Raw genomic sequence first — 24,863 nt, 5'->3', positions numbered from 1 at the left:
CAATTAGTAAAACTTCTAAAAACCTTGGCTTACTTCCCATGTTTTTAAAACAAAAATTATGAATATTGCCATTTAACATTCAAGCACAAGAGTCTATATATGGTTGATATTCAATACACCTTTCAATGTGTATGCCAAAATAATACAGCATGCCATGCATGATGATCATATAGCTCACAAAGGACATATTATGAGGTAGCTGAAGCACATTTTCTAACAAAATGTACGCTGGTTGGCTCAGTGGTCTTCTAATAAGGCAAAACCTGAATGCTATTTATAAAATAAATCACAAACAGTCTGGCCACATACAACAATAATGTTTTATTGCAATAAAAGTATAACATTTGATCGTTGTTTCAGCCCATTTGCATGTTACTCCCCTCATGCTATAATGTTACTCATGAAATATTACAGAAGCATTAAAACACCAAAGATGATTTACACCCACCATTGTGTTACCTGGCTTTAGACTATATTATTGTCATTGAATAATAACTTTTAAAGTAGACAAATACAAGTTCAAGGCAGTTGTTCCTGTTCATAAAATTCTAACTGGCAGTCTCTTCTTTTAATATTGAAAGAAGCTCTCCATTATTTTTCAATTCCTGTAAGAGAAAAAATTATGTATGTTACAGAGTGCACATCAAGCATTTTTTTTTCCCCATTTACTTGCAAGGAGAACATAGTCAAACAGAGAATTTAGTCTTTGAGTTCCACTCTCGGAATTTTTCATCTTCAGCATGCTGCCCGTCTTTATTGTGCTATAAAAAATTATCCACATCCTCTAGTGGATGTTCTTAGGATCCAACAAAAAATGGGTTCTCTATTGTTTGGATGGTTAACACAAACTTTGATATCCGTCCTATTATATTAATAATTACACCACTAAATATACAATATTATTCTAAGAATATATTTTTCCAATATATTAACTAAACCACAAAAGACCTGAATACTGGCACTGTTGCATTTCATAATGCACTTCTAACTATAATTAAGCTTAATCTCTCTATGAAGGAGCATTGTATGTTAAGGGTGCTGTTTTGTTTTAAAAAGTTATTAATGTAACTGCCTCTCAAATGAACATAAAAAGGTCCTAGTCAACATATCTCACTCCCTGCATCCCTTGCTGCCTCCCCTCCTTGAACTAAAATCAGATTTCTTGCTGATATTTTTCATTGTTTGCGGGAAATGCTGTGCACAAATTTCCTACATTACAGTAACAATTATTGATCAAATTTTCTTACTTGGTTGTAACATTGAATCATTTTGAAGTTGAAAGAAGTACTCAATAAAATGCAGGTTCTTCCTATCTCACAAGGAAAAAAATTTAAAATAATACAAGAAAAAAGGGACAGGACTATGTCATTCGGCGCCTCAAGCCTGCCTCACCATTCAATATAGTGATGGCTGATCTGCCCCAGGCCTCAGCTCCTCTTCTATGCCAAAGCCCTCACATTCCTGATCTTTCAGATACCCCCAATGATTCAGCCTCCACAAGCCTCGAGGGTAGAGAATTCCAGAAATTCATCAACCTCTGTGAGAAGTTGTTCCTACATATCTCAGATTTAAATAACCACTTATTAACATGTAGCTATGCCCCCTCATTTGAGATTCTCCCACCAGTGGAAACATCTCAACATCTACGTTGTCAAAATCTCCTCAAGATGTTATAGGTTTCAATAAGATCACCCCTATTTCTTCTAAATTCCGAAGAATATAGTTCTTTTTTTAAGCTGTTCATGACCAGACAAACATCTCATTCCAGGAATGAGCCTAGCGAACCCGATTCCTTAAATAAGAAAGGATAGAGTATTCTCGGTGTGGCCTCGCCAGTACCCTATAAAAATGGAGCAATTTTAAACTCCAACCCTCTTGTAATAAAAACCAAAATGCATTTGCCTTCCTGACTGCTTGCTGTACCTGCCTGCTGACTTTTTACAATCTGTGCACAAGCACATCTCAATACTTCATTCATCTGCAATCTTTCTCCATTTAGATAATAGAATGCCGTTAGTTTCTTCTTAGTGCATGACTTCATACTTTCCCACATTAAATTCCATTTGGCAAATTTTCACCCACTCATTCAACCTATCTATGTGAAGTTGCAGAGTCCTAATATCATCATCACAATATGCCCTCCCTCCTATTTTCATGTCATCAGCAAACAAGTATGCTTTACACACTAACCCCCCCTCCAGATCATTAATATAAATTATAAATAATTGAGGGTCAAGAACTGATCCGTGGGGCATTTAACTAGTTATGTCCTTCCAGCAGGCATGGGCCCAAACTACCTTTTCATTGGCTACGTGGAACAGTCTTTGTTCCACACCTACTCTGGCACCACTTCCCAACTCTTTCTCTGCCACATTGACGACTACATCGGTGCTGCCCCTTGCACCCATGCGGAACTCATCAATTTCATCAACTTTGCTACTAACTTCCGCCCTGCCCTCAAATGATCTTACACTATTTCTGACACCTCTCTCCCCTTTCTTGATCTCTCTTTCTCCATCTCAGGTGACAAAATATCCAATGACATTCAATACAAACCCACTGACTCTCACAACTACCTTACAACTACACCTCCTCTCATCCTATCTCTTGTAAGGACGCCACCCCTTTCTCTCAGTTCCTCCGTATCTGCTGCACCTGTTCTCGAGATGAGGCCATGCACTCCAGGACATCCAAGATTTCCTCCTTTTTCAGGAAATGTGGCTTCCCCCACCCCACTGTGGTTGATGGAGCCCTCACCTGCACCTCCTCTATTTCCTGCCTTTCTGCTCTCACCCCACATTCCCCCAGACAGAACAGGGATAGAGCGCCCTTAGTCCTTACCTTTCACCCCACTAGCCCCACATCCAGCACGTCATTCTTCAACATTTCTGCCAGCCACAACATGATCCCACTACCCATCACCTCCTCCAACCTTGTCTAAAGCATTTGATGCCTTTGATGTGGCTTCCTCTACATAGGTGAGATCAAGCACAGACTAGGTGACCACTTTGCTGAGCACCTGCACTCTGAGTTCCTCTAGCAGCTCGTTTTTCGCTGCATGAATTAGACCCATTTGTTTCAACTTTTTTCTATGCGACAACCAATTTTTAATACTAACACACTTCTCTCAATTCAATGAGCCCTTACTTTGTGTACCTGCCTTTTATGTGGAACCTTGTCAAATGCTTTCTGAAAATCCAATTATGCTACATCTAAAAGTTCCCTTCTATCAACTCTGCTTATTACATCCTCCAATAACTCAAGCAAATTTGTCAAACTAGATTTACCTTTCATAAATACTTTTCACAGAAAATAGCATGTAAAGTAGAATTCTGGACAGCCTTTGCCAGTCACATTTAGCAATTGTATGTACTTACCTTTACAATATCGAGCCCTCCGATAAGTTCGCCATTCACATAAAGTTGTGGATATGTTGGCCAGTTGGAAAATGTCTTTAATCCCTGCCTCACCTGTATAGTAAGAATATGCAGGATTAAAAATTTATTGGATTAATTATTTAAAAATGTAACCTACTATTAAATAATCAAATAGCAGAGTCATTTGGCTTCATTATTCAACAGTGTTCTATGCAAGGAGTTTCCTGATTTTACAACCAAGATGTTTGGTGAAGTAATTCACAATAATGAAATATTGCGCCGTAGTGACATATCTTTACAAAATTCATTGCAAGACTTGCAATCGGATGGATTATCCACAGAAACAATTTAGAAAATACATTACACAAAGTGGCTTAACAGAAAATCTACACTGTACCCAACATTACTGTAAAAAAAACACTTAACACTATACATGCCAGTCACATGATAAAAAGATATTAAAATAAAAAGAGATGCTACAGACACATTGGACCATTTTGATCCATGGGTTGGGAAGAAGTGAATGGGATAGAACCTAGTTAAAATTGACTTTTAGGTGTCATATTCTTTCCTAAAGGAGAAACTTTGTTACAGTTCTACCCTGATATTCAAAATAATATACAAGTCTGTATTAACATTGCATTAAATACCATTGTATGGAATGGAAATGGAACTTACTTCTTCATCTTCCAGAATGTTAAAGGTTTCATATTCAACTCTACATTAAAAAAGAATCATGTTAAGTTCTAAATGTAATAAAGTAGAAATTTAAATTACTGCAAAATGACTCTGGAGTCAAATGGTGACACTTACCCAGTTTCGTTTAGTATTTCAATGATGGTACGACTGAATCCACACTTTGCCAACTAAACAAAATAATTATAACTGCGTGAAGTATTAGGAGTTATTCTCTTAAAACTACCTTTGTAAAATGCTTATTGGATGCCCAAAAAAGCTAAAGGTAGGCCCATTTGCCACACTGATGGGGAGCTTAGAGTTGTAAATGGCAATGGTGAATTAAAAAGATGAGTACAATCCTCTTTGCATAGGTCTTGAGTGTAACCTATGTTAGGTACCTTCTGGTAGCTGCTGTAAATCTCAGACTTTTAACAATGGTTGTATTTCTGTTCAGAACAGGATTCCAATCAAGGTGTAGCCTAACTTTATTAGGCACACACAAACAGACTGAATCTGCATTCAGATCATAATAGAAGAACATACTTTGAGAAATACTGGGTCAAAATACAAATCTATCGCTAACTACCTACAACTCCAAATCTAGGATCTTTAATTCAACTTTCCTTTTGATCATTTTATGGTGACAAATTACAAAACAGTATTGAGGAGAGCTAAATCCAATGGCTATGTAAATAAAGGTAAATATTTCTACATATACTAACACTGACATCACATTCTAAACAAGCCTTTAGGTCACAAAGTATCTTTGCTTATTCAATATACTTAAGTATGACATAAACCAATAAATAAATCTCTGTTGTTCACCCTAGTTCAAAGTACTTACGACTTTGTCGCCTTTCATAAAAAGAACCACTCTTGCTTTATTTATCAGTGCTTTCAACCTACAAATACAATAAGAAGCTGAACACCAACTGATAGTGCAAAGTACAGCAAGAAAACTTTACATCACATTCATAGCTGAATATCTTTAAAGAATCAGGTTAAAAGATTACAATATTTAATTGTATGGCTTGCAATTTAAGTATATAAAATCTGTTAAAGTAACAAATATTATTTTACCTCTGTTCCAATCCCATTTCCTTTGGGCAAATTTTGTCTAGTTCACCAGATTCAGCTTGCTCCTGTAAGAGTTAAAAAACAAAAAATGCATTGTCTTTCTTGTACTGGTTCTAATTTACATGAAAACTCAATCCAACATTTTAATTTTAAAAAATGTAAATACTCAATTAATAAATAGTTAATGCAAGTATAACCAGACCCATCCTAATGCAAGACTTAATGAGCAATCAACCGTGTAGTCACACTTGGGACACTAGGAATAATTTACCTACTGTCTCTTGTTTTCCTGAAGTAGCAGTGGGGAGCAGGTTTTCCTTATTTATAGTAATTTCAATATGGGCGTATTTGTAACTTACAGGTCATGTGTCATTAATTTTACTTTGTGACCTCTCAGTCCTTTGTTGTGTATCCACTGGCCATTAGGCATATTGCTGAAAATGCCCAACCATACAGACTACATCCTTATCAGGTCTTTCTCATTGTCTAAAATCACACTTACCTTGTTAAAAAATTATTTATTTTAATATAGATTTCTTTACCAAATGCCTTGCTAACGTAGCAACTAAACTAAGCTATTCAAAATCCAATGCTTCCTCTTTAAGACTTTTCCCAGATGTTTTAGTTCTTTTGAAGCACTTAACACAGAATATGTGCAAAATATACAATCCTTTCTTGGTTTAATTATCTTTCACCAATATTGTCACGTCACCCTCATCATAATTTCTGTATCAGCCATTTTGCTTTGGCTTTATTAAAGGATGCAAGTATTGTTTTCTCCAAGAGCGCGTAATTCTGCAATACCAACCTTCACTATGTCAAGTCCTCCCACCAGTTCTCCATTCACATACAGTTGAGGATACGTGGGCCAGTTAGAGTAAACCTTTAGCCCCTGACGCACATCTTCATCAGAAAGAATATCAAATGTGCTAAAGCGAATATTATGCTCATTGAGGATTCCCACAATTTGCTTGCTAAAGCCTGTGAAATAGAACAGGATATAATAATAAAAATTAATTTAGGGACAATTATATTATTCTGGCCCATTGCTCCAGCAACAATATTTGCATGTAGTAAGAAAGTAAACTTGAAGTTACTTGGGGGCAATGATCTACTGAGTAACGTAAGATGAAGGCAAGGACAAAATTAAAATGGGCTTACATCTCACTTATTTAAAAAACATGAATTAATTTTATTCCTAATATGTCTTTTAATCAGAGATTCAGGTTAATTCTTTCAAGCCCCACTTGAATTGTTCAGGAAAGCTAATAAGGATCATAAGCAGACTTAAAACAGATTAAACAGGCATGCTCTCCACCAATTTGACAGTCTCCAATCTGATAATGCCCTAACTCCACACTGCTCACATCTATCTCTTACCCAAGATCCACAAACAGGACTGCCCTGTTAGGCCCATTGTTTCTGCCTGCTCTCATCTCATAGAACTTATCTCCTTTTATCTGGACTTTATCCCGTTCCTCCCTTGTCTAGTCCCTTCCCACCCACATCTGGGACACCACACATTCCTTCCACCATTTTAACCCCCATATGATTCCAGCTGTCCATAAGACCTCTCATCTGGTTCCACATCGCCTTCCTTACTTACCAGAGTCCAGCATTTGCACCTTTTGCGCCTCTACTTACCATCCTCCAGCCACTGTCTCTACCTTCACCCAACCCCCAAATGGCTCCTTCTGCCCTTTTTCTTTCCCCTTCCTGGTTTGTTTCCACCTACCATTCCCAGTCTCTGTCTCCCAACTCCACCCCTAGCCCTTCCCCACCTGGCTCCATCTGCCCATCATCCCTTACTCCACCTAGGTCCACCTATCACCTACGTGCCCTGCCTCACCCCTCCCGCTCTCCTCTTTATACTGGCTATCCTCCCTCAAGACTCTGTGCTGATGCAGGGTCTCATACCGAAACTGACCATTCCTTTCCTTCAATAGATGCTGCCTGACTCGCTGAGTTCCAGCCGTTTGGTTTTTTACTCCAGATTCCAGCATTTGAACTCTATTGTGTCTCCTTAAAACAGATTAAGATCTTCGAGGTATGGAATTCTTATTTTAGACAAGGAATTAATAACTCAAGTTCTAGAAGATGAAGATGGAATTAATACAGATTGGATGCCCATTGGTTAGCGTGGATGTGGTAGGCCTATTTCCGTACTGTATGACTTTATGACTCTATTTTCAACATGTTGATTTTAAGGGATAAAAACAAAATAAGCTACAATTAAAAATAATAAGAAAAAGCAAAGTAGAAAACCTGTATAGTAATGAGAAGACTCAAAAAAAGGGCACAAAATCTCAAAATCTGTTTTTCTCTTTTGATATTTTTCTGTACTTTAATTTAACAATAATGTGTTCACTAAAACAGTACTATTTAATAGGCTAGCTAATACTTCCACAGTAATAAATAACAGGGTTCTTTGTATGTATACTTACTGGTTTTTCACTATTATTCCTGATGGACTGAAATAGGAAAGAATTGCCACTGCACATTGCAAACATTAATCAAATATGAAGATAACATGATTTACAAGATTAATGTGTTTTGTCTTTTCAAACTGGAGTTTGTAGTTTATTACAGGGATAGAATCAGCTATCAAAGGGTGCCTTGGCATGCATCAGCTAGAGGCCTGGTTGCATGTTGATTATAGAGCTAAGGCATTGAGGTCATTGGGAGCCACCTGGCAGCACAAGGTGTAGCCGAAGTGGGTCAGATTAGGCATGATTTAGCCCATTGAAACCCCTCAAGTACATCTTTAAAACAGAATTATGCTTACCACATCGAGGTTCTTGAGGTGTACCCTTCATAAATAGCATACAAGGTGCTGAATTTACAAGTTTTCTCAACTGATCATTCAGATCTTGTTTAGTCATCTCACTGTGTTGCTGAACTTTTTTAGTTAAAGCAGGAGCATGAGCACCACCTAATCGATCAATCTTCTGACAGTTCTGGAACAAAAAAATGTGCATTTTGATAAAAACATATTAATAGAGTAATGAAACATGAACATTTAGAAATCTATATCAATTAATAGAAATCATCCTATGCATATTAAAAATGGTCAGCCATAAGAGTTACCTATATCATCAATATATAGAAAGATGCTGGCCAAAGTATTACACCATTTGCTCAATATAATATGTTGTAGAAAATACACAAGAACGTGATTATCTGATTCAGCCTTTGACATAAAATTCTGTACCAGAGAAGAAAATCCAACATCTGGAAAATGAAAACTTTTTGAAACATCAGCCATTGATTTATCATCTGACCTAATCATTTTACTTCAAAACATAAATTCTCCCTCTAACTTTCTAAAGAACTGAAAAATTGGTTTACATCTGGTGGTATCAGAGCCTGGACTTAGTACTATGTTCAGAGATTACACAGATGCTGGCACGTGAAGAGCATATGGATTGTGATGTTCATCTGCAGCATAACTGTGTGAAATTGGCTGAATGGACCAATGGGTCTTTTAACATCACTCATTTTCATATAGCCGCTCCCCATTACTTCCTACCTTATCTTTGTAAGCCAGACCAAATATTTCTAGTCATGTTGAAGTAGATAAAATGAAAAGACTATTCTTTTTTAATGAGTTCTCCATTAATGAAGAAGCTGTAAGTTTTCATTTTGGATTATACGAGGCAATGGTGACCGACTGTGGAATTTGTTGGGACAGGCGGCTGTGGAGGCAAAGTCATCAGATGTATTTAAGGCAGAGACTGATAGGTATCTGAGTAACCAGGGCATCAAAGGTTATGCTGAGAAGGCGGGGGAGTGGGGCTATATGGGAGAATGGATCAGCTCACGATAGAATGGCGGAGCAGACTTGATGGGCCGAATGGCTGACTTCTGCTCCTTTGTGTTTGTCTTATGGAACTGTTGAAAATCGGTGGCATGAAAATGTTGGAATATTCTTTCAACTTACTGGAAAGATCATGCAGCATGATGATAAATCAGATAAAATTATTATATATTTTAATTTTCTACATTTATGAATTTTACAACGTATAGCAGCCCACTATAGCAAGAGGCAAAAAATAAACAATTCACAACTTTCTGAATTCTGGAATATGTTTATCAATTCAAAAGTATACACTATGAAACACCATCACACAAGTAAATCCTGGAGATTGTTAAAAATAGATGCTACAAAAGAATTGTAGAAAAGTTCATAATAAATAGCTCTTAAATGTATTTTTTCAAAATCCATTTCAAACTGTAATCTGTAAAAATTAGAATTTTTCTTTACGATAAAGAGTTAAGTCCTAAACCAAAGGAAATTTTCAAAAGACAGCAATAATAATTTATTTATACAGCCACTTTGAGGCCTGTCAAGGTTCTTTTCACTGTAGAATTCAAGCAGCATAGAATCAGGTCTCTATAGCAACCTAAAAATAGATACTATCCAACTAGTATTTGGTCTCTTCAATGGGGTCTGATGTTTTAGATTCCAAAACTGTAAACTCTTACCTTAAAAAACAGGAAAGTTGGCACAGAACTAATCTCGTATTTTTCAGATATCTCTGGAATGGATTCAGCTTCAAGCTGTTTAGAAAAAAGGTCCATAAAGTAAAACTTGTTTCTTTTAAATTTTGACTCAACCATGTTCAAATACCATTAAAAATGTTGTAATTCCAAAGAAAAAATTGTGCATAATCTAAAAACAGACTTCTAAACAAAATAATTACTCAAACTGAATTAAGTGTCAGTCACAAAATTCTCAAAATCTCCAAAATCTAGGTGAATTCTACATATCATTGCAATAACATTTTGCATTTCAAGAACTGCCTTCAGGCTACAATGAAAATCTAGATAAAGGACATGTACAATTCTGTTAATTGTCACTCAAGTGCAGTACTTGAAAACGTATGAATTTTAAATTACTGAAGTGTTGAACACATTTACTGCTTTTAACAATTCATATGGCTCTGCTCACAAATTTCAAAAGTGTCATACATTATAATAGAAACACAGTTGTTTTTTGTTTATAATAGTATAGTAATTCATATTAGATTTTAGTTTAGCAAATGAGCTCAATGTTTAAAAATAAACTGCCTGAGCAATTATACAGACAGTCTTTCTCTTTAGCAGAAGTATTTGCAATGGTAATTCATTATGGGAAACTGCAGCTTTATTAGAAAGAAAATATTTATAATTACTATTGCTTTTGAACTTCTAATCTTTACTAGTCACCCAAGATGACTCCTCATCCAGTTTTTCATAACATCTCTCTGAATGTAAATTTTCACTTACCTACTAACAGATAAATTTCTCTGAGGTGGTGCACTGTCTTCACAAATCAATTATGTGGTTGCTTTTCACAACAACGTGCTGCAAGCCCACAAACTGCCAGATGTAACCTAGTAACATGATTTTATCATCCGAAATGGCATAGACTACTCCAAATGCATCTTCAAAAACTTTTCTTTTTACGTCTGGGTATTTTTTTTAATGGGTTTTATAAGGCAGCTGCTCTTTTTTCCCATCTTCCAAAAACGTTATAACCCAGAAGAATTAATTCCCTATATTATGCCAGCCAAAACATTTTTTCAGTGAAGGCAACATAATCATGTCCCTCTAATTATTCCAATTTTCCTGATTTTATTTCAAATGCTCTGTGCTTCCTTTATTCCTACTTTAACTCATCTACACAGTTCAGTACTTTTTCCCCCCTTTGCATCATTCAAAGATAGCTATAGATAAGGATAAGCATGGACCTTGCGGGAGAGTATTAAATTGGAGGAGGTCAATTTACAAGAGTGTTAGGCAGGAACTAGGGAGAGTTAATTAGAAACAGCTATTTTGGGGCAAGTCCACATCTGACATGTGGAGGGTGCTTAAAGACCAACTGCACAGAGTACAGGAGAGATAGGTTCCAGTAAGAAGGAAGGACAAGTAAGGGAACCTTGGATGTCAAAAGAGGTGATGAATTTAGTCAACAAGAAAATAGAAGCATGTGTAAGGTTTAGGAAGCTAAAACCAGACAAAGGCCTTGAGGATTATCAAGAAGCTAGAAAAGAACTCAAGAAGGGAATTAGGAGAGCCAGGAGGAGCCATGAAAAGTCCTCGACAAGTAAGATTAAAGAAAATCCTAAGGCATTCTATACATACATCAAGAGTAAGAGGATAACTAGAGAAAGGGTAGGACCACTCAGGGATAAAGGAGGGAACATGTGCTTGGAGGCAGAGGATGTGGGAAAGGTCCTAAATGAGTACCTTGCATCAGTATTTACCAAGGAGAAGGACATGGGGGATAGGGAGATCAGTGTGGAGTGTGCTAATATGCTAGAGAACGTTGAGGTAAAGGGGGAGGTAGTGTTGGGTCTCTTAAGGAATACTGAGGTGGATAAGTCCCCAGGGCCAGATGGGATATACCCCAGGTTGTTGAGAGAGGCAAGAGATGAGATATCTGGAGCCTCGACCAAGATCTTCATGTCCTCTCTAGCCAAAGGCGAAGTCCCAGAGGACTGGCAAGTAGCTAATGTTGTTCCATTTTTCAAGAAGGGAAATAGGGATAATCTTAGGAACTATAGACCAGTGAGTCTCACATCAGTGGTAGGGAAGATACTGGAGAGGATACTTAGGGATAGGATTTATGAACATTTGGAAAACTATGGCTTAATTAGGAACAGTCAGCATGGCTTTGTGCAGGGCAAGTTGTGTCTTATTAACTTGATAGAGCTTTTCAAAAAAATGACAAAGGTGATTGATGAAGGTAGAGCTGTGGATGTTGTCTACATGGATTTTAGTAAGGCATTTGACGAGAGACTCATCCAGAAGATTAAGCTGCATGGGATCCACAGTGAATTGGACATTTGGATTCAGAATTGGCTTGCCCATAGAAGACAGAGGGTAGTGGTCAATGGGACATATTCTGGCCTAGGGTCCATTAGTAGTGGTGTTCCACAGGGATCCATACTGGGACCTCAGCTGCTTGTGATGTATGTTAAGGACCTGGATGAACATGTTGATGGATGTGTTAGTAAGTTCGCAGATGATATAAAGATTGGTGGCGTTGTGAATAGTGCAGAAGATTGCCAAAGGATACAGCGGGATATGGATCAGTTGTCGACATGGGCAGAGAAATGGCAGATGGAGTTTAATCCTGCCAACTGTGAAATATTGCATTTTGGGAGGTCTGATGTGAAGGGACAGTACACTGTTAATGGCAAGACCCTTAACTCTGTTGATGTACAGAGGGATCTTGGGGTCCAAGTCCATAGTTTCTTGAAAGTGGCTGCACAGGCTGATAGGGTGTTTAAAAGGCGTTTGGCATGTTTGCCTTTATTAGTCGAAGCATTGAGTTCAAGAGTCGGGAAGTTATATTGCAGCTTTACAAAACTCTAGTTAGGCCACATCTGAAGTATTGTATTCAATTCTGGTTGCCCCATTATAGGAAGAATGTGGAGGATTTGGAGTAGGTGCAGAAGATGTTCACTAGGATGCTGCCCGGATTAGAGGGCATGTGCTAAAAGGAGAGGCTGGACAAACTAGAGTTGTTTTCTCTGGAGCAGCAGAGGCTGAAGTGAGATCTAATTGAGGTTTATAAAATTATGAGAGGCATAGATGGACAACCAGTATCTTTTTCCCAGGGTTGAAATGTCTAATACTAGAAGGCATTCATTTAAGTTTAGGTGAGAGGACTTCAAAGGAGATGTGCGGGTCAAGTTTTTGTTTTACACACAGAGAGTGGTGGGTGTCTGGAATGCACTGCCGGGGTGGTGGTGCAGGCAAGTATGTTCCAGGCGTTCAAAAGATAAGTACATGAATGTGCAAAGAATGGAGGGATAAGGACATTGTGTAGGCAGGAGGAATTAGTTTAGTTAGGCATTTAATTAGTTTGGCACAAATTGTGGGCCGAAGGGCCTGTCCCTGTTCTATGTTCTAAAACAACTCAGTCTTCAAGTTTACTACTTTCAAGTGTTTATTTGCAATGTATTCTTGTTAGCTCTTTTCCTATACAAGTCTCTCTATCAGAGTCTTTTGAGTTTATTATTTTAAAATCATAGCCACTGCTGTGCATTCTTGTGGCCAGAACAAATCTACTAACTTTGGTAGCAAACAATCCTTCTGTGCAATCACCTCCTGCTTCAAACCAATATCTCACAATCTTCAAACTCTACAACTGCTTTTCCAGCCACTTGCTCAGCTGCCTAAGCTTTTTCCAACTGACATCTTTGGTTATTGACACAAGTAATATTTTGAGAATAGGATACCTACCAAATTTTCTTTCAACTTTATGAGTAATATTTCAAACACCTTGCATGTTATCCTTCCTCAATTCAACAAATTGAATGCCTTTTGACATGGCCTATGAATAGTGCTTGCTCTTCCAATCTTCACTAAGATCCATGTTGTCTTAATATAAATGAAGAAAGATTCCTTGGGTTATGGTCCACAAAATATGCTTCAATGGAAGAAAAATAAAGAATCGTACCCTATTTAGGAGCTCTAAACACTTCATTTAAGCATCTATATGATTGTGGTACATTCCATAGAAACTATTGGATAAATGTTTCATGCCAATAGGTCCAATTTTCTTATGAAGAATTCTGCAGGAGATAAATTTTACTTTTAATATTATTACACCTGTTAGGCATTACTCATGGCATACAAGTCAGCAGATTTTAGGAATTTTAGGAAGTCAGACTCAGGAATTTTACCTTTATAAACATAACATGTGCATATTCTTTGGCCAATTCATTGAAAACTTCATTCATTTGAGTACACTGTACAGCCCATGGTGCCCAGAAGTGGACTACGACCAATGATCTAAAGAGAAAAAATAATTAAACACGATGTTTGAAAGACAAATTTTGAAGCTTTGTTCATTATTCAATACAGTAAAACCCTGATAATCCACTTTTCAGAATCCAATTTTTCCAGAAGTCCCAACGGTTCAGCTGGTTGAGTTTCCCTACACTCCCTTTAAATTCACCAGGGCTCTGTTTCCCATGCTCCCTTTAAACTCAACTGGTTCACTGAAAAAAATGATTATACTACTGGATAACATCCAAAAAAATTGAAAAGTGTATGACTATTAGTCGTATTATTATTTAATAGAACAGAAAATCTGTCAGTGTTCAAGTATTGAAACTCAACATAGAGAAACAAAGCTATTGCAGAATTTCAAGTTTGACTTCAGTAAATAAGCAAGCTTTGTAAAATATCCTACATTTTTCCATTGAATAGAATTGTTACAAAACTTGGCGTTTTATTATATGTTGAGTTTTACTGTATGTTGAAGCTCAAGACAGGGAAACAAAACTGTTTGCAGAGTTTCAAATTTGACTTTGGTAAATACGTCAAGCTTTGTAACGATTCTATTCAACACAAAAATATAGAGTATTTTATCAGCTCTGTAATGACAAATTTCATTGCCACTGTTGTGCAGCAGACTGTTGTGCAGCAGACTGTTGTGCAGCAGACGGTCAGAACTAGTAACCCAAAGGGTATGCATTGTCAGTGGTTTGGTGTTTGGAATTACCCTCAGTTTGTGCTCCCAAACATTTAATATTCTGTACTAGTTGATCTTCAATGTCATTGCACACAGGAATCTAACCCATAGACTCAGAAGGCGGCATTGTTCCCACCATGCCCCCGCAAACCTGTGCAAAATTTACATAGATCAGAAGTGCATTTTTTGAGGGCAGGGAAATTTGATACCTTTCTGAATTGCATGCATGGAAACACAAAAGTCCTGAAATTGCTGGGAGGTTTTCTGGCGCCACATCTACCACATTTTTGTGTTGAATAGAGTCAGAGTCATAGACAGATACGGCACAGAAACAGGCCCTGCGGCCCACTAAATCCATGCTATTAACCACCCATTTACACCAATCCTATTTTGATCCCATTTTTATTCTCTCCACATTCTCACTATGTGATTCCACTATTCACCTACACTAGGGACAATTTACAGCATCCAATTAACCTTGCAATTCACACGTCTTTGGGATGAGGGAAGAAACCGGAGCACCCAGAGGTCACAGGGAATACATGCAAACTCCACATGGACAGCACCTGAAGTCAGGATTGAACCCAGGTCTCTGATGCTGTGAAGCAGCAGCTCTACTAGCTGTGCCAAAGTTATTACAAAGCTTGGCTTATTTTCTGAAGTCAAATTTGAAATTTTGCCAGAGCTTTGTTTCTCTCTCGAGTTTCAACATACAGTAAAACTGTGATAATCCACATGCTTGGGACTTTGGTGGTGCTGGACTGGCAGATTTTCTAGACTATTGTATATAATTGCTATTATTATCCTAACAAACTTTTAATTCACTACATTCAATTTGTTTTTATATATTCCATGAGTAATTTTTAATAATTTTGGTGTAGTATTTAAGTTAAGCAGGACTGGACAAGGATAACCAGAGCAATGAATGAAGAACAATGGGAGAGAGAAGATAGAAGTTGTGAAAAAGGGAAATGATCACATCATTTACCAGAGAGAAACAGTAGGTTCTGAACCATATGTAGGTTCTGAACTTCTTAAAGTTAAGAGTGAGGCCAGGAGAGTGTAAAATTCCTGACAGAAAGTTGGGCTTTATTAAAACAACAACACCAGAATGCTTAGCTAGCAGAAGGACAGACTGTTGACATAAGGGTCACACTTATTCAACATAATCATCACAAAATCTGCATTCCACCTCTCCCATTTGCAGAAAGCTCCACAGTGTTCTAGGCTGGAGAAAATAAAGGGAATTGCTTTCATGGGTAAGTGTTGTATGAAAATCTGAATACCAGTGAGGAAGAGGGTGAATAGCAAGGTACAGCATCACCAGTGTTACAAGTGCTACAGAAAAGTGAAACTAGTGGCAACAGTGGCAATAGCTTTCTGGAATATCAAACCATGAGGGGAAAGATATATCAAATGGTGAGATTAATATAGCATTGTCCTAATTGCTAAGAGATGGTCTATGTGGACACTAGTAAATGATTCTAGTATGAGTTTTTGGATGAGCTAGAATTTAGAGGGTAGAGAGCAACTAAAGCAGCATTGAAACAGTTGAATCAAGATTAAGATGACAAGGGTTCAGATGGATTGGCACAGAGATGGGGAAGTATAATGTTACAGAACTGGAAGTAGCTGGTCTTTCCAAGAGAAGGAAATGGGGTCCACTATTCACTTCTGGGAAAAATAGAAAGAACAGGGTGTAAATGTATTGACAGAGACATGACCAGGAGGGGTTGGAATTGATTATGAAGTTTGTGTGCCTTCCCTATAATTAATTGGGGAAAACTGCAGCTCAACCAGATCCTTAATTGAGAATCATTACAGCACAAAAGAAGCCCATTCAACCCAGGCCATCTTTTTGTTAGAACAACTCTCTATTTTCTTGTGGCCATACGATTGTTTTTTTACCTTTGGGTATTTATATAATTCCTTCTTAAAAGCCATAATTGAATCTATTTCTACCGCTCTTTCAAGCAAGGCATTCCAGATCAGAACTAATTATCTATCAACCTAAGAAATGGGAGTAGGAAAAAGACATTTGGCCCCTCAAACATGCTTTGTCATTCCATGACATCGTGCCTGATCTGATTGTAACCTCAACTCTACATTTTTGTGTGCCCCTGGTAACCTTTCACACCTTGTTTATCAGGCTATCTATTCTACCTTAAAGATATTCATGGACATTGCTTCCAATGCCCTTTAAGGAAGAGGGTTACAAAGACTCACAACACTCTATGTAAGAAAAAAATCTCACTTCACCTTTCTCAAATCAGCAATCGCTTATTTTTAAATAGTCATCTGCAGTTCAAGATTCTACTGCAAGAATAAACATCCTCTGTACATCTACCAATTCTAACATTTCCTCACAACTCACCAATTCCAGGTATCAGTCCAGTAAACCGTCTCTGAATGACTTCCAAAGCATTAACACCTCCCCTTAAATAAGCAGACCAATACTGTACACAATATTCCAGATGTAATCTCACCAGTACCCTACATAAGTATAACCTCTCTACTTTTGTAGTCAATTCCCTTCCAAATAATATGCTGCTTTTTAACAGAATGTTATCAACTATTTAAACCATGTTACTTAGACAGATAAAAGCCAATTTTAAAAAAATCTTTGCAAGTGACGACTGTTTTAACATCCCCACAAAAACCTTTATTTTCAGTTATTTTTACCATGCCATACCTACTTGAAATCATTCTTTGAGACTGTGACTTTCTTTGCTTCTATGAATCTTTCGTCTATAATGTGTAAATTTTTAAAATAAGATTATTTTATAGCCTAGTCATTTAACCTATCTGTATCTCTTTGTAGTTCCTTTCTGTTCTTCTCACAACTTACTAACTGACCTATCTTTATATAATCAGTAACTCTGGCTGCAGTATAATTAGTCACTTCATCCAGGTCATTAATATAAAGATAAATGGTTGTGACTTGTGCAAGGAGATTATTTTGAATTCCTAAAGGTTTTAATCAATATTACACCAGAATTATAATAAGGAATTGTTTGGTAATTTAGTCAATGTCATTAATTATCCTGTGCAGAAGTGGTAGTAATCCCAAAGTTTTCTGTTCCCCTACAGAAAGGGATGTGCACAAATGAATTAAGGGATTCTAATCTTATATCTGAAATAAATACACAAAATAGTCTAATATACGAAACACAAAAAGTTAGCATGCGGTCTTTCTTGCAAGGAATGTGGAGTATGAACTCGAAATTTTGATGCACCTTTATAGGGTGCCAGTGAGACTGCACTGAGAGCACTGTGTACAGTTTTGGTCTCTGTATTTAATAAGTGACATATTTGCAAAGGAGGCAGTGAAGAGGTGCACTAGGTTGGTTCCTGAGATGAAGGGTTGACATATAAAGAAACATTGAGCAGTGTGGACTTACATTTAATGGACTTTAAAAGAATGAGAAGTAATCTTACTGAAACACACAAGATTCTCAGGGGCTTGACAAAGTGATTGCTGAGAGGATGTTCCCCCTAGAGCGGTCACCTATTAAAATGAAGAGGAGTTTCTTCTCTGAGGATCATTGAGCTTTGAAAATCTCTCTCTCTCCATTTTTTAAGAAGTGAGATTACATTAGTTACCCTCTAATCCATAGAAAATGATCCAGAGTCTAAAGAATGTTGGAAAATGAACACCAATACATCCACTATTTCTTGGCCACTTCCTAATTACTCTGGGGGGCAGACTATTGGCACTGGAGATTTATTGGTTAGTTGATTTCTCAGCACATCGGTCCAGAAAATCATCCTGTATGCATTCCAAGAAATCCTCCTACACAGTTTTGTTAGTAATTAGGTTAGCCCAATCTATGTGTAGATTAAAGCGACCCATGTTTACAGTAGAATCTTATTGCAGTCATCTCTTATTTCCTGTTTTATGTCATCCTCTATAGTATCACTACTATTTGGGCATCCATATACAACTCCCACTAATATTTCTTGCCCCTTGGTATTTCTTAGTTCTACTGATATAAATTTCACATCATATGAACTAACATCCTTCTTTGCTATTGCATTAATCACCTTTCTAACCAGCCATATTAGCCCAGCTAATTTTCCTTTTATACTTGTCCTTCCTAAATTTTGAATACACCTGGATTGCAGTTCTTATCCTTGGTTCCCCTGCAGCTATGTCTTAATGATCTCAATGATATTATACCCATCTACATCTATTTGCGCAATTAATTCATCTGCCTCATTGCTTCATACATTATGAGACACAGCCTTTAAGCTTGACATTTCAACACTCTTTGTATCATTGGCATTATTTTTTACTTTAGCCCTGTTTGTTTCTCACCCCTAACTTTTTGTTCTTCCAATTTTGCTTTTCTCCTTCTTCTGTCTCCCCGCAAAGACACACATTCCCCACCCGTGCATACAATAACGATTCGTATTCTTCACTTTTAGGCTTACAGATATTGCTGATTAAGCTGAAAAACAGCGCTCCTGATGGAGCAGGGAATTACTGACAACTCCTCTGCTCTTCCGTCTTTATCTGCGGATGTGCACTTCTCCAGAAATTACTGTCAGTTTTATGTGATGAGGGAGGGCGGTGTTGACAGATTCGCCTTAATTCTAACCAGAAAAATGTAATCAATGTATTTGAGTGATGGGGAAGAGAAGGGGATTCATTGCTGTCGGCTGAAAATCATAATTTCTCTGGAACTCAATCAAGATAAATAAAACCTATATTTAACCATTCGAACTCAACTCTCACGGCCCTCTTTAATTCTAACCCTCAACAACGTGTCGAGGTCTAAGCTTCCATCGAACCGGATGGTAGAATTTTTCGTGCAAATGAGTTTTCCGGTCTGTTCCCTTTATATTAATCCTCGATGGGGAAAACAGTACTTACACTATTTTGGTGTAAAAACTAAAGGCAGATTCGCCGCCTCTATCGGGCCCAGACGGCAGTCAACCCCTCAGCTCCTGCTACCAACCCCGGCCCCCAGCCGTCTCGGTTACTCCGCACATATCGAAAGTTGGGGAAAGGAACATTCATCAACCCACTCCCCGGCCTGAACCTACTTCTTTGCTTTTTCCAGAATCTCCTCGAATTGTTTCGCAGTCTCCACCTCCACCACGGTCGCCATGATTACCAGACTACACAAGCGGTGTGGATGGTGGAAGGAAACATAGCGCCGATCGACTATTGATGCCTGGCGGACAAACACGTGGTGCAGCTGCTCTCACACCGAGCGGTTTCGCTTGCGGATAATTGTTGCAAATGTTCAGGGAGGTAGCGTCTGCGGATAGAGAAATAAAGTTAATATTTCGGTGTTTCGTTTTAAGTCAGGGGGTTGTACATCACAGAAACGGGTCCTTCGGCCCACCAAGTCCATGCCGACTTTTTTTTTGCCCTTCTGCACTAATCCCCTTTGCCCGCATCAGCACATCTGGTAGTGAATTCTGTGCAAAACAAATTCCCCTCAAATTAGTTTCAGGCTGATACTGGACAACAGGGAGGGCGCAGTGCAGTTGGTCTTGTATGGGAGTTACACAGGGTGATTGGGAGAACATGGGGGCGTTAGATAATTTTGGATTGATACTGAAAAAAGATAGGGCAGTGAAATTACTTTGGTATTGATACCAAGCAATGGACACAGAGTGTAGCTGTGAGGTTAGTTTGGGATCGTTACTGCCTTTTGGGAGGAGTGTAGGGAGAAAGCAGGAATAGTTTGGAGTTGATGTTTCCATCACAATTTCCAATATCCTCAATACCACACAGCAAATTGTCCAGCAGTTTTCCAAAGTATTCTCCAGAAGTTTTGAAGGCAACTTTGAAGCAATTTGAAAGAGCTTTGAGTCTGCTGGTTCACCAAGGGGTTTTCTGCAGTGCTATATGCACACTTTGTTTTGGAAAATGTTCAGGAGAGCTTTATCTTGCCACCCCCCCCCCCAAAGAAAAACATCTGCAAACATATAATGCAATGTATTGTTATGTCGCCATTCACAGTACAAGATTTACATTATATCACTATGACCTCGTTTTCCATTCCACAAATGACATTGGAGAGATTTTTTTTACTGACTGTAGCTCCCTCCATGCACAATGGAAGGAGAGACTTAATCTATGACCTTTCCCAGTAGAGCAATTGTGATGGATTGACCAAGGCTTGGTGTACCCCTCAGCATTCCTTGTACAGGGAGACCAGCAAGTTTTTGGCAAAAAAAACATACATCTTTCTCTGAGTTGATAATCTCCCAGCAATTGATGTTTGCTTCAGAGTTCTGGGGTTGAAGCTGAAAAGGGTGAACTTCAACCTAAAGATCACTGCATTCTTTTTCCAACTTTAACAAACTCACATTCCAGGAAATGGATGATGGTCTCATCTCCCTCATGGCTTCCTCGCAGGCAGCATATGGTGGCACTGAGACTCCAGCTCAACACGAATGATCCAATAGGGAAGGCCTCACTGCCAGAAAAGCAAGGGCTTGTTGCTTGTATTAAAATCTGATGACAGGGCATTCTGCTAAATGACTTTGACATTAGAAAAGAAAAAGACCATGCCATGGAGATAGCTAGATCTTGTGGGGAGCCTTCTTTGAGGTCAGAGGCAAGCACCATTGCTTCACTTTGACTGCAAAATTTAGGCCTTCAAATTGGCTTAGTTGTGATCTGCGTAAGGGAATTATTCTGAGTCACCAAAGGTTGAAAAGAATATCTATGTTATAACCAGGAAATATTTAGTCAATCAATGTCTTTGTACAAGTAATAGTAGTCCCAATGTGATCAGTTCACCAGTTCCCATGTATGAAAGAATATGCCCAAGCTAATTAAAGAATGCTACTCTTATATTTTAAAACTACATAAAATATAAGGTAGGAAAGATTAATGTCGAAAAAGATCACAGCCTGAAGTTCTGGCAAAGAACATTCTCTAGATTTGGCATGACGAAGATTACTGATAAATAGCTGTACAAATTGAATTATAGATTCAGTTATAATGTGGCAGATACCTTAGGTCCTCAGATTCTATGCAAATCAGCTGGCGTGGGTATTTGCAGACATTTTTAACCTCTTCCTGCTTTAAGCTGAGGTTCCTTTAAAAAGATGCAGACAAGAAGTTACAAACTAACACTAAAATAAATTATAGATTTATTTCTCATATAAGAGACACCTGGTAAGGGCATTGTCATGAAAGAAAACATTTCCATCAATTGTGTTGCCTCTGCCTGCACTGTTATAGCTAGACCAATTTCTAGTTTACCTAGCACATCATGCTTTTAATGTAAACAGCTATAATGTGACATAGCATTCACTTTGGCTGTAAATATGTGCTGGAATAAAAACAGAAAATGCTGGAAGTACCAGAAATTATGACTATATTTCTCTTCAGATACTGTCTGATCTGCTGAATATTTCCAGCATTTTCTGTTGTTATTTCAATCTTCCACTAACTCTGAAAAACACTGAGCTATCATCACAGAATGGTTTGCTTCAGGAATGATCAGTACACCAACTAAAACTGTGTTCTGTTGAAATCCAAAAATTTTTCTGTGTAAGACAAGCTCCAAACTCCAGCGTTTTGATCCCTCTGCTGGATCCTGTTATTTCACCAAAGCGTTTTTACATTGTGATTAATGGCATTTTTTTTTGACATGATTATGGTCCCATGGCAGGAGTTGAGTCTGTGGTCCACACTCAAACCTTGAGCTGTGTAATTACCTAGAACTGGTGCTAGCAAAATTGTCCATGGGACTCTAGCAGATGCATTATTGCCAGGACACTATTGCCTTTCAGCAAGGAGTTGATGGTAGAAGAGGTTTAAAACACAAGGGGACTAAAAGTATAAAAATGCAATTCAGGTTTTGCAGAAATACACATGTGACCAGCATCGATGTACTGATCATTTCTAAAGTTGGCCAATCTGAATAATAGCTCAAAATAAACAAATTGCTGGACAAACTTGACAGGGTTTCAATCTGAAACATTGACAATTCCTCTTCTCCCACTCTCTCCCAGGACCGCAAGAAACTGCAGAATTGTGGACACAGCCCCCCCCCCTCCCATGGACTCTGTCTCTTCCTCTCCCTGGCCCACCCACCTGGGTCATTCTCTCTTCTCCCCTTAGTTATTGTGTGCAGTTCTGGTCACCTAACTATAGGAAGGATATCAGTAAGATTGAAAGAGTGCAGAGAAGATTTACTAGAATGTTGCCGGGTCTTCAGGAGTTGAGTTACAGGGAAAGATTGAACAGGTTAGGACTTTACTTCTTGGATCACAGAAGAATGAGGGGAGATTTGATAGAGGTTTACAAAATTATGAGGGGTATAGGCAGAGTAAATGCGAGCAGGCTCTTTCCACCTAGATTAGGAATAAGTACGAGAGGACATGGCTGTAGGGTGAAAGGGGAAAGGTTTAGGGGGAACTTCTTCACTCAGAGAGTGGTGGGAGTGTGGAACGAGCTGCTGTCTGACGTGGTAAATGCTGGCTCACTCTTAAATTTTAAGAATAAATTGGATAGATACATGGATGGGAGAGGTCTGGACGGTTGTGGACTGCATGCAGGTCAATGGGACTAGCAGAATAAAGTTTTGGCACAGACTAGAAGGGCCGAATGGCCTGTTTTCTGTGCTGTAGTGTTCTATGGTTCTAGGTATACAGGATACAGGAGCCTGAGGACACATACCACCAGGCTCAAGGACAGCTTCTATCCCACAGTGATAAGACTATTGAACGTTTCCCTTACACAATGAGATGAATTCTTGACCTCACATTCTACCTCGTTCAGACCTTGCACCTTGTCTACCTGCACTGCACTTCCTCTATAGCTGTGACACTTTACTCTGTATTGTTATTGTTTTTACCCTGTACTACCTCAATGCACTGTGTAATGATATTGATCTGTACGATCGGTATGCAAGATGAGTTTTTCACTGTACTTCGGTACAAGTGACAATAAATAAACCAATACCAATGCAGCTCAACCAGCTACACTCCCCCAGCAGGTTGTTTGTCGCTCCAGCTCCCAGCATCTGCAGTCTCTTGTGTCTCTAATAATAGTTCAGCTTTCCTTTCTCCATGAGAGCAATATTAACTTTCTGGGCAGGTCTTACATTTCACACCTTTTCTTGGATTTGTCTGTATTCTCTTTCTCTCAGTTCATAGCTTTTGTTCATTTTGTTCCTTTCTCCCCATTAACCACATGATAGGTACAACTTCCACTACCCACCGCCCCAGCAACCCTGTCGGGGACAGTCCCTTGTCTCCCCCACACCTTCTCTGCTACTTAAAACTAACTTGTTTTCTCTTTCCCAGATGAAGAGTCTTAGACCTGAAACGTTCATTATTTCTTTTCCCTCCACAGATGCTGCCTGCTTCCAGCAACTTCCGTTTTTTTATTTCGAATTTCCAGTTTTTCTTTTAAATTCTCGTTTGCTTTCGGCTCTTGCGGGTTGCGAACTCCCTGCTGGGACCAGCCCCATGTGGCAAGACAACAGGCGGTGGCGCCGGTGGTTGTTGTTGTTGCTGCTGCTGCTGTTGTTGTTGTTGTTGTTGTTGTTGTTGTTCCTCCTCCCCACCCCCTCCGGGTCCGGCCGCCGCGCGCACCAACGGCACTCTCCTCGCTCCGTTTTTTGAATTAACACGTGGGCGCGGCTTGCTTGCTGCCTGATTGGTTGGCCTCAGCCGGCGCGCAGGAACGAGGGTGAAGCCGCGTCGCGCGTGTGCGCGCCCGCCCCTGCCGCTCCTCTTCCTCCTCCCACCCGCCCGCCCCTGCCGCTCCCCTTCCTCCTCCCACCCGCCCGCCCCTGCCGCTCCCCTTCCTCCTCCCACACTTTCCCGGGGGATCGTTCACGGGGATTCCGGTGGGTGACGAGAAGCGGGTTCCCGTGTTGTTCCCCGCGGGGTGAGGGTCCGTCGGGGGGGGGCGGCCCCACCACCCTCTTCCTGCCCCGCGTCCGTCTCCATGGATTACTCGGTCACGCTGCAAAAGCGCCGCCTCGCCGAGCAGCCGGACAGCTGGGGTCAACCGGATAAAGTGAGTGCGGGCGGTCAACTCTTTATAATGACATTTATAACTCTTTGTTTATAACGGAATTTTACTGTGATGAACTTGGAGTGAAGCCGGAGTAACAGACTTTAAATTCATGTAATTTGTGTTTATAATGCACTGTGCTGCTGCTAAAAGTTAATGTTCATGGCATTTGTACCTTGGGTATGCATGTCCATGACAATAAGCTTTACCTATGTTTCTGTCCAGGATAACAGCTTGTTTCGGACGACAGGTCGACTAG

General features: G+C 39.0%; 1 protein-coding gene across 1 annotated transcript; it reads right to left on the bottom strand.

Moving 5' to 3' along the window:
- Window positions 1-302: 302 nt before the first annotated feature.
- glrx3 (glutaredoxin 3) lies at window positions 303-21,660 on the bottom strand. The gene is made up of 12 exons (XM_052027454.1): window positions 21,585-21,660; window positions 19,654-19,871; window positions 13,811-13,919; window positions 9,618-9,692; window positions 7,918-8,089; window positions 5,941-6,113; window positions 5,136-5,197; window positions 4,900-4,957; window positions 4,191-4,243; window positions 4,056-4,095; window positions 3,378-3,470; window positions 303-605 (listed from the first exon to the last, which is right to left on the bottom strand). Exons 2-12 carry the CDS (start codon window positions 19,716-19,718, stop codon window positions 549-551), a joined length of 957 nt encoding a protein of 318 aa, XP_051883414.1. The 5' UTR covers window positions 19,719-19,871; window positions 21,585-21,660; the 3' UTR covers window positions 303-548.
- Window positions 21,661-24,863: the final 3,203 nt, after the last annotated feature.

Source organism: Pristis pectinata, chromosome 12, assembly GCF_009764475.1.
Source record: "Pristis pectinata isolate sPriPec2 chromosome 12, sPriPec2.1.pri, whole genome shotgun sequence".
Classification (NCBI taxonomy): domain Eukaryota; kingdom Metazoa; phylum Chordata; class Chondrichthyes; order Rhinopristiformes; family Pristidae; genus Pristis; species Pristis pectinata.
Note: the sequence above shows the minus strand (reverse complement) of the source record. Positions and strands in the feature narration are given on the sequence as shown.